We start from the raw sequence: 11177 nt of genomic DNA, 5'->3' as shown, positions 1-11177 counted from the left end.
TTGTAATTTACAGTCATTTTATTACTAGGACTTAAGCAACACTAAAATTTTACTTGGATTATTTTAGTAACAACAGGACATTTTTCGTTGCCACTAAAATATAATACGACCAAGAAACATGTTAAAAAAAGGGAGAATAAGTAGCCGATTGTTTTTTTCAAATTGTTTATAGACCAAGTTTAGGCTTGTGAATAATATTCAACTCCAATAACGAACACGTTAGTATTTTCAAAACTTTAGATTACTGAATTGATGAAAAAAACCAAAAAAATATTGTAAAATAAATATCTTATACAAATACAGTTGTCCGAATATTGCATTGCTAAAAACTAAATCTACGAAAATACTAGCTATTATTCAGTATTAGAATCATTTACGTGTTCGGTTTCTTCTAAAGCAAATGTTATATTCATTAGTTAGAAAAACTTTAAATAAAAAAAATGTTTATGAAGTACATATTATTTTTTTGCTTAACATATTTTATTCCAAAGGTTAACTCTATGGACGAAGTGGTAATTATAGACTTTTCAACAAGCACTTATTCATATTTTTTGGTATTTGTTTTACCCAAAAAGTTAAAATATATTTAATACTATTGTCTACCGAAACATTTAGAAAAATATAATAAGCTGTATAAAAACAGATTTTTTTATTGTAGACTCGAAATAGTCGTATTTTTAGTATTCCACTAATTTTATACACTGGTGGTCTTAGCTAGCTTTGATGAATAGCTGTTTTATTTTTATTATTATTTTTTTTTTAAACCTGAATTCACGTTATGTTTTTTCGATGTTACGAGTTTCCAGGTATATCAGAAATCGTACCTAAATAGTATTTTAATGTACCAAAAATTTAAAAAATAATCACTTCTAAATAAAAACCGAAAAAACGACTAAAATAAAAAAAAATGGGGAATGTTTGCAAAGCTCTATTAAAATATAATATGTAATACCTATGATAAAATCATAGGTACTACATATTATATTTTAACAGCTTGCGTACGAGTACGCAACACCACGGGATACATTTGTATGTATCTAAAGTGGCTAGTAAACATATCAAGTTTCTGGCTAGTATTTTAGTGTTTTCATAATATCTGGCCCAAAACAATTCATAGAGAATTTGGCCCCTTAAATTATTGAATTTATTATTCGTTTCTATTTTGAACGTTGTGAACACAACAAATATGCCCCCACCCTCAATCCCACTCCCAACCACAACCCTCATCTCTCACCCCTAACTCTCACCCCCTATCTATAACCTCCTATCTCTTAACCCCTATCTCCTTCCCTTATCTTTTATCTCTCTTATCAGATAAATCAGCTGATTTTTTGGTTATGATAATCGGTGTCGGTGTCGATTTTTCCGGTTGTGTTTCAAAGTAAAAACCATAACTCTTATCTAAACAGATAAATCAGCTGTTATTTTTCGTTATGATAACCGGTGTCGGTTTTTCCGTTTATGTGCCAAAGCAAAGACATAAAAATATCAAAAAAACAATAGTATTCAATAATAATAATTTTTTTTTTTATAAAATTAGTCAAAAATACATTTTATAACACTTCTTATGCCATTGCATTAAAATTTTCAGGTAATGGAAATTCTCTGGGACGCGATAAGATGCGAAAGTGACTTTATAAATCAAGGTTATTGGTGTAGGTATTATAAAGACGAAGATCCAACTGAATTCTTAAGCGTATTACAAACGTACGGCCACCAGTCGGCAGAAAATGAAAGTAATCATGTTTCATGTTTTTACACGTAAAGTTTATATCACCCTAAAAATGACTGAGTTAAATTCTTTATGCAGCAGTTATATAGATATAAGCTCATGGCGGATGTTTATAGGATATATTAGAAATCGTACCCAAAAGGGTATTTTATTGGAACGGAAATTTAAAAAGTTTCAATTAAAAATCGAAAAAAACACAAATGTAAATTTATTTTAACTTTAAACTGCAGTTTGCTATAGCTTTTTATAATAATAGTTATATTAAGAGGTGCTTATTTGGGTAAAAATTTAAAAAATCATCTCTTGCCCTTCAAAATTAAGAAAAACTATCAAAAAATGAAAATAAGATACAAACGCATAATAATCAGCTGCAAAAGAGTTAAGCTAACCTACTTTCTATCGATTTGATTTACAAACGTCTAATTCATTTAAAATATACTATAATTATGCAATGACTTTATTACAGTAATATATTTCGTCATATGTACATTTTATAATCAAGGGATTTACGCCAAAGTGTTTATTTAAAATTATTTTATCACATTCAAAGATTTCTAAAGACCATTAACATTCTTAATCGTATAATGGTCCATCCCACATAATATGACCCCAATGTACTGGAGTTGTTTTTTATTATTTGTTGATTTTTAGACAATGTAGAGTACAGAATGTATTATAAGGATTTTAAAAAAGCTGCATCTGATGGACACATACACTTTTATTCTGAACAGGTAATTTAATAATTATCATTTTATGCTTGATACTATGAGCTTTAGTCTTTTAGAATCATTGAATAAGCACAAATTTATATTTAATAAATATAATTGTTCAACATTTTTTTTCTATTAATTTTACATAAGTTTTTAAAATCAATGTCTAGGCAATTAAATCTGTATTCGAGGCAATAATCGCAAACAAACAAAACAAACTTACAAGCAATATTACCCACAAAGACTTGAGTCATTATTATGGACCAATAATTCTACCACTTCAACTCGGTAATGTTTTAAACAAATACAGCAAAAGGCCAATAATATGTAATTAAAAATTCTTGTGCTTTTAATAAACAATGGTAAAGCCATCATGGGTGTCCACAAGGCTTTAGCTAAGATGTCTTTATAGTATAGTATTTTTATTTCAAAACATTATATTTTTATTTTATCTCTAGCGCAGCTGGGAACTTTGCCCCCAAATTCCTTATTGTAAACTTTGTTGTTGTATTATAGTATCATTAAAATTGTTTATTTATATTTTTTGACATTTAATAAAAGTTATGTCCTTAAAGGATTACCACTTAACTAAAAAAATATATTTTACATTGAAAACAAAATATAAATAATTAAAGTAGGTAAAATGATATATTTAAAACAAAATTCTGAAGACCATATCTATGCAAATTTGCTAGCCAATGGCATCTGATGCCAACAGTCATTAATTCAATAAAAATCTGTTTAAAATATGTTATGTATAAAATATTTACTATTTTAAATAGCTTCAACTTTCACGAGATTATTAAAACATTTTTAACTTTACTGTTTGGACTTTGTTGTAAACATTAAATCTTATTAATATTGTTTTTTATATTGTTATCTTAATTGGTACGGAATATTTATATTTTATTGGTGTTTTTTATTAGGTAAACATTTAGGGTTTAATGAATTTAAAAAAGCCGTAAACAATGGTGATCTTCCAAAACCTTGGCGTGATGAAGTTGCAATTGAGGCGGTATGAATTGTTTTTTTTAAATTATAATAGCTATTTGCATTAACATATGAAGTCCACTTATAAATATGGATACATCAAATATATATTTTGTATCGTTTTTATGAATGATGTCTCCCTATTCCTCCACGACTTGCACGAAAGCTTACGACAGTTTCAATTTTGACGCTTTAATGTACAATTTAACAATTTCTATAAGTTTGTCAATTTTTTTGAAAAATAGGAAAAAAAATATAAATAACTTTAGGATGTACTATGGAAGACTAAATCTATGTTGGGTTGGCGAAATATCTTTAGGACATTTTTGAAAAATTAGCTTTATATTTTGTTGACGTAAATCTTATGCTAGTTTTATGCTAAATTTTATAAAAAGAATAAAAAATAGCTCATCAAATTAATTAAAAACCGATCTGAATCACTTATTATATCATTTTCATCACTATTTTTAGGAAATAGTATATCTATTCAACAAGATGAAAAATATACAAGAGGACTATGTTAATAGGGCCTTCATGAGTAATTATTATGGAGATTATAACGACTACAAACCTATTGTGAAAACTTACGGATCCATACATATTGTAAAAGACGGTAAAATTGTGATGTTATAATATTTTAGTTTGTAAACTAGAGCTTCGCTCTAGCTGGGGTCTCCGCCCCCAGGCCCCCGAGTCGGGCGGGTAGGCCACAGATTCCCGGTACTGTACCCGGCTACGCCGGGCACGCTCACGTCCCCTCGCTGCAAAGTATTTTCGGGGAGGTCACAGATTCCAAAGGGGGGTGCCCGGCTGCGCCAGCCACGGTGTCGAGCCATCGGAATACGTCTTAAAGGAATGCCGTTATAATTCATGGTACCTATAGGCTGTATCTAGTAATCAGAATTCATACCTAGTTATGGACAAATATTTTGCAAGCTAAGTACTGATTAAGTGTAGAGTAAGTCTAGCTATGTATCTGTAATTTTTTTTAATTTTAAATTGAAAAGAATAGTCTAGAAGTTAGACGGTTAATAAATATCAAGTGTCCGGTGTTGCTACCACTTTTACCAATTTGTATGAACTACCAATGTCCAGTTCCTTATCAGCGGGCGGAATTCGTATTGATAACTGATAAGGACGGCAGGTTTTCGAGTGTTTTAGCATTCGCTCGCTCGGCGCCGTCGCTTCGATCCGCCAACTAAAAATATCCTAGGTTTGTAGGCTACAGTCTATGAGGAGGTAACAGGTTTAAAATTAAGTTTAAATTAAAATTTTAAAAAGTTAAAGAGACTTGATAAGAAGCTGGCCATTGGGAAAAAGTGTATAATGGAAATTGTCTTTGGTAAAAGTTGTTATATTATAGACCACGTCATCAATATAGGCCGGTGTCATCCCGCTTAACTTTATGAGTTGAAAACAGATAAAAATGTCTAGAGGACAGTCAGCTAAATGTCTGTTAAGGTTTACCTTTGTGAAACAAAATTTGTTTAAACGTAGTATGTTATATGTCTGTACACAGCGGTTCCGAGGGGGGTGCCCGGCTACGCCAGCCACGGTGTCGAGTCAGCTCACTATGTTTTAAAGTATACCGTTATAATTCATCGGACCTTTATCCAGTAATCATAGTTCATACTTAGTTTCGAAAAAGTGTTTTGCAAGCTAAGTACCGGTTAACTGTAGTGCAAGTCTAGCTATCTGTCAGATCAGAAACGTCCTACTACTAAAGCGAGTGTGCTACTTGCTTAAAGTACAATTATTTTTTTTTTTAATTTGAATTGTTTGAGGTGTTGCTATTAAAATATGGTTTGAAACTTTATAAAATTGTATTGTAACAGAAAAAAATGTATATTTAGAGATACTAGGTGAATATGATGAATACAGAATGACAATTGAAGAATTTAAAAAGGCCGGGTCAGAGGGGGACATACCAAGATTTAGTAGAAAGGTAATTTAATAAGTATTACGTTATTTTCATTATATATTTATGTGCACACGATAATTACAATTGGGTAATATTGGGTATTACTACCTATAGACTAAAAAAAAAAACAACTGTACAGTTCAGCTTATAAATGATAAATCTATAAATGTAGTGCAATGTCCATACCTACATGTTGCTAGAGATTAAGATAAGATTACCGATTTATCGATTTGTTTCCTACGGTGCACACTACTTGCCTCTCATCACCATGTAGTCGTCAAAATTCAATTCTCTCCGACCAAGAAACTGTACAACAAAAACATACAGGGCTTTCCTTGAGGATCACTAACATGAATCTCTATCATAGGTAGTAAATAGAAAAATAATGAGTGATAAATTTAAAATCCAAAAACTGATGATTATTTTAATTTTAATAATAATTTACAAAATTATTAATACTATTAGTTATTTGCTGCACATACTTTGCAAAATATACTTAATGACGTGTAATTATGCTAAAACAATGTACAATCTCACAAATTAAAAGTGTGTATGTAAAACTAAAAAACTTTCCTTGGCTTAAAAGGAACTGTTGCGTCGGGAGGGAATTCGGATATCCTTGGGGGCTACTCCTATATAAAATATTGACTACTTGGCTTGCGAGGCAGCTAGTAGTTTATTACCCTAAAAGTTACGATAAGAAATGGAGGCAATTTGTATGTGCCTGTTTCCTAATAGTAATAATAAATTGTTAATGAAATACCTAATGAAAAACTCATTTAGCTACTTTAAATAATTATAGTTGATACATGCTGAATTTATGAAAATAATCGGAAAAAAAGAAGACAAAAAATATATTACCTTCAAAGAACTAAATAGATATTATAAAAAAATTATTCCTGAGACTCATCTCAAATATGTTATAGGCAAATACGGGGAAACGCAAGGTAAATATGATTTTTTATTTTTATTTTTTTATCATCGTAAATTGAATGTGTAAAAATAATATTCACTGGAAATAATGTGGTTTTACAATTAAGTGTTTCTATTTTATTTGGCTAATATATTTAATCTAATCTAACTTATTCTGAACCAACCTATCCGATGATATAATTTAAATGTTAATACAAAAAGTAAATACAAAGTACTAATCACAAAAATTCACACTAATGCCATAAACGTTACTGGATTAAATATAACAAACTACCGATACCAGCATTTTGTTTAAATGTCTGTTTATATTCTACCTATATAAATATATTATATACAATTTATCTAAAAAGCTAAATATATGATTGGGGTCTGTCTTGTGTAAATCACCAAAAATTTACTTATAAATTTTTTATATAAAATTTACTGATGATGAAGGTTTTAAAATATAATTAATTTTATCTACTACCACTAGTCCTGCTTGAAGTACACTTATTTAAAAAATAACTTTGAATTTTAACGACTGATTTCACAATAAGTGACTAAAAATGATGTCGTTGCTCACATTCCACCCCATAATATAGAAAACAAAATATTATTCACTTATGTTGTTGTATTATACTATTATAAAAAAAATATATTTTCTGAACACATTGCACTCACTAAAACATTTTACTATCTATTTTTTTTATGAATGCTTAGTAGTTTATGATACTTTGGTGTTTTACAGATGATCAATACCGAATGACTTTCGATAACTTTTCAAGAGCTATTAACGGTGGTTATCTTACAGATCTGTTTCATAATAAAATGACGGTAGTAAATATTACTGTTCAAAATTGTTTTACATCAGTTTTGTATAAGATTTAAAAAACTTGTTTAGGCGATGTATAATTTATTTAAGGAAATACTCCCAAAATATGGGGGAAGAAACTATATAATGCTCGATGACATGGTTAAACACTATGGGATTAAAAAACCCACAGACTTAGAAAATTTCGGACGAATTTTACAAAAATACGGACAATTTCGTTGTAATTATGGTTTATAATATTATTGCATTTAATTGACGTAAATTTTTTATTAATAATACCTTATACACCTTGTATACATTGCTTAGCGCCGACTTTAGCCGAAAGTGGTCAAATGAAATATTTTGACTATAAATGGAATGGTAAATATGATTTTTAATAACTACATTTATTCTTAAGTGAACTATATGTATGATTGTTTGAAAATAAACGTGCCATTTTCAAAAACCAATTACATAACCTTATTAAAATAATGCCCACATGAAATTATAGGTTTTAAAAATAATATAAATGCTTTTGTTGTACTATATTATTTGCATAGCTAATAAGCACTAAGTAATAAATACTAGTTGTGCTGTGCTTGGTTTTACTATACAAGGTTTTAATGTTCTAGTTTTCGTACACAGCATCAATTCATTTAATCCGATGTAACCACTTTCAGAATTAATAATCGTCTTTTCCACATTTTCCTTACTTCAAGCTGTACTGATAGCTACTGTATATTATTTATTTCTTGGCTTCTTATTTTTACTGTGCAGGATTTATGTCATAACTTTTAAACGCTAACATTGCCTTCTTATTTAGTTTTGTGCAAAATTAAAAAAATTAAAAATACATTATAATTTATAACTATAATATTATACAATAAAATTATGATAGTTTATCGTTCAACTCTAAAATCATACAGATTATAATATTCTCACTAAAATTTACCTTCAGCTTTTAAGTCTAAGACCACTTTCAGTTGTAATAATTCCTGTAAACCTGTGACCCCCAATCACCACTATGCCCCGACCTCACTGTACTGGCTTTTTCGGGTTTTCCTGATTTTGGGGTAGAAACAATTGACATTTTTAACTTGTAACCCACTACAGCACCAATCGCATACAATTTTGGATGTATAAAGGTGCTACATGAGTAAATCGGTCAAGAGGAAAAAAGTTATCGTGTTAACATACAAAATCAGAAATCATTGTAGAATTAATACCATCTCAGATTCTCATCGAAGCTAAAATATTGTGAAGCCCTTTGTAATTTAAAACATGTTAGCCTTTAAAAGCTTATAATAATATATTTAAGTTATATTTTTTAAAATCTTTTTTACATTAATGTTTGGGCTGTTTTAAATCAATAAAACATCAAGCGGATGAGTTTCAGATAAATCCATGTCCATAGTTTTAAGCCAACGTTTTGGACTCTTTGCAGAGTCCATCTTCAGGGATGTGATAGTCACAACTGTTCGACTGCCGTGGCTATACTAACCGCCTCACTCATTCCTTACCATTATTTATGCGTCCCGTTTCCTTGATACCGTGTGGTCAATAAAACATTTTAGTATTTTTTTTAGTAATCTATACATTATATTTATATTATGTTTGTGATTTTCAGGTGGACAGTACCTATTAAATTTCCTTAACTTTAAAAGAAGCATGAACTTTGGAGATCTTTCACTACCGGAGTAATGGAAATTTTGTCAATGCTTCCTCAAAAGTTTATTATGTTAAGAAAAACGCAAAAAATATAATCAAAACGATTAAAATGTTTCATTAATAATGTTTCAAACATTTTTCATAATAATTATAATATGTCGTTTGACACTTAATTAGACATTGGTGTTTAATCAAATAAAAATACATAGAAAAAAATATTAACGTGATCGTTCTTGTAGTGTTATCAGAGCTCAACATTATCCACAAGCCATAACTTAACCTAGATAATATTTTTTAAAAAACAAAAATCTACTTGTATTCTTCTCATTTTTTTAATATGTACCTTGGACGTATTACATTCTAGTAGCAACGAAAAATGTCCTGTTGTTACTAAGATAATCCAAGTGAATTCTTAGTGTTGCTTAAGTCCTTGTAATATAAAATATGTAAAGTACTAACGAAAAGTGCCTTAGGGGGGTCACAAGCCTTTAGTAATATATAATGCCGACATTTATAAATTCTTTTTAAATAATTGCTTCGGTGCAAAACTGGAAGCAACAGAATAATTAATTATAGTTTTGGACATTTTCAAAGTAAATGTTATACAATTAAATGTTTAATATTTGAAGTAATTCCGTTATGATTACACCAAGTAGCAAAGCAATTAATGTCATATTGTAATTGAGCAGCATCAGACAGTGAATTGATCGTTTTAAAGATTTTTGAATCATCGGCAAAGAAAAGAAATTGAGAATACTTTAGTCTTTATTACTGAAGCTGTATCGTTAATAAAAAACAGAAATAATAACGGTGAAAGGTGAATACCCTGTAGAAAACCAGAAGTAATGGGTAGAGGGTCTGATATAAAATTTGAAATCTTTATAATTTTAAATCTATTTGATAAGTAGTATATAACCAGGATAATAAAGGATTTTCCAAGCCATATAATTTTAATTTAGAAATAAGTAGTTAATGGTCTACTCGGTGAAACGCTTTTTCGAAATCAGTGGTGATAACATCTGTTTGAAAACTGGAAGAAAATTAATTTAAAATATGTTCTTTAAATATTACCATATTAGTAATAGTAGACTTACCAACACGAAAATCATGTTGTTCATTTATTATTAGTTTACTACGTATATGGGAAAGTTTATGATTACTAGTTTAGATAAAATTTTAGGTATAATTAATATTTTTAATATTGGCCTTTATAATTAATAATATCACAGCTATCGCAATTTTTAAAGTAACAAAAGAATATTTCCACATACTAGGAAAAATACCTGATTTGAGAGATATATAAAACAAAAATTAAATCGGAAATGATAGAATACAAGCACATTTTTTTTAAAAATGTTACAGATAAATTATCTGGACCAACGTCATTTGAAATTTTTTTGACATAACTCAGGACGATTACAGCTATTGCAAAATGAATATAGTAAAATATTACATAAATAAGGATAACGAACCGTATTTTACTACAGTATTGTACTATACTTACACAGATTATTGTTTTTTATGCACCTACAGTATTAGTATTGTGATTTAATCGAGGAATTTTAAACCGTTACTTCAGATCACATAAAAGTGATGTCGTCATTTGATTTCTTATGAATTTTATAACCTAAATGACATATTATAGTATTATTAACGGCATTACACAGCTATAGATTTAACTTATCATACATTTTGTGGGATGTGTTTTAAGAGTAATGAGAGGGTTTTTCGATAATATTCGGTTAATAATAATATCTCAGCTTAGAAATGCTACTCGTATACTAGTTTATGCAACCTATATCAATATAACGGAAATATTTTCATTATTAAATCGGTCATTTCAAAAAGGCCATACATCTACAGTTGTGTGAATTTTTTTTTTTAATAAACGTGTTCATATGAATTAATACGAGTAATAGGGATATCCTGATTTTCTAAAATTTAAAAAACCGGAATTTTTAATTCCGAAATCTGGAGTTATATACACATTCCTTCTCGATATTTAAACTGTTCAATACGAGTGCATTCGAAAAAAAAATTTCTTCTTTTATTTTCTATTTCTCTTTTTGTACTAAAAAAAGAAGTATATTTTAAATCCTGGAAAATTATGATTCATGGATATATAACTGTTGGTTTAATTATTTTTATAAACTATAATCTATAAGTAAGTGTCAAGATGTCTGTATTGTCGATGATATAATTTAAAACCACGGCGTTTACCATATGCTATGGTTGCTCATCTTAACTATGTTTTGTGAACTTGTAGACCACGAGATAAATGTGTATGTATATTTTATACTGTTTCAATAACAACTAGTTATATACTAGTTTATCTTTATACAATTCTTTCAGATCATTTTTTTTGCCTATTGTTGTATCACAATGTTTAAAAATACAAATTTCAAATATAGTGAAATATAATATAATAATTAC

At 28.8% G+C, this 11177-nt stretch overlaps 1 protein-coding gene across 2 annotated transcripts; it reads left to right on the top strand.

Moving 5' to 3' along the window:
• The first annotated feature begins 390 nt into the window (after window positions 1-390).
• On the top strand, window positions 391-8840 carry LOC126844594 (uncharacterized). Of its 2 annotated transcripts, none has more exons than XM_050582892.1 (12): window positions 391-512; window positions 1592-1736; window positions 2384-2463; window positions 2613-2730; window positions 3369-3457; window positions 3904-4045; window positions 5286-5377; window positions 6156-6300; window positions 7014-7099; window positions 7167-7317; window positions 7404-7457; window positions 8704-8840. In XM_050582892.1, exons 1-12 carry the CDS (start codon window positions 441-443, stop codon window positions 8775-8777), a joined length of 1248 nt encoding a protein of 415 aa, XP_050438849.1. In that variant the 5' UTR covers window positions 391-440; the 3' UTR covers window positions 8778-8840. The 2 variants fall into 2 exon arrangements, with proteins under 2 accessions (XP_050438849.1, XP_050438848.1); XM_050582891.1 differs by having other exon boundaries at window positions 2613-2769.
• The last annotated feature ends 2337 nt before the right edge of the window (window positions 8841-11177 follow it).

Source organism: Adelges cooleyi, unplaced genomic scaffold (genome assembly GCF_023614345.1).
Source record: "Adelges cooleyi isolate 19-005CV unplaced genomic scaffold, UGA_ACOO_1.1 ACOO_flye_CR_arks_rails_tigmint_CR_PRNA_651, whole genome shotgun sequence".
NCBI classification, from domain to species: domain Eukaryota; kingdom Metazoa; phylum Arthropoda; class Insecta; order Hemiptera; family Adelgidae; genus Adelges; species Adelges cooleyi.
This window is presented reverse-complemented; position numbering and strand designations above follow the sequence as displayed.

What these genes read in the sequence shown, in the direction of transcription:
- LOC126844594 (XM_050582891.1), top strand. Translation starts at nt 441, where the DNA reads ATGTTTATGAAGTACATATTATTTTTTTGCTTAACATATTTTATTCCA. An exon ending in CAAATACGGGGAAACGCAAG is followed by an intron (nt 6,301 to 7,013) that starts GTAAATATGATT and finishes GGTGTTTTACAG; the next exon opens with ATGATCAATACCGAATGACT. An exon ending in AAAATACGGACAATTTCGTT is followed by an intron (nt 7,318 to 7,403) that starts GTAATTATGGTT and finishes TACATTGCTTAG; the next exon opens with CGCCGACTTTAGCCGAAAGT.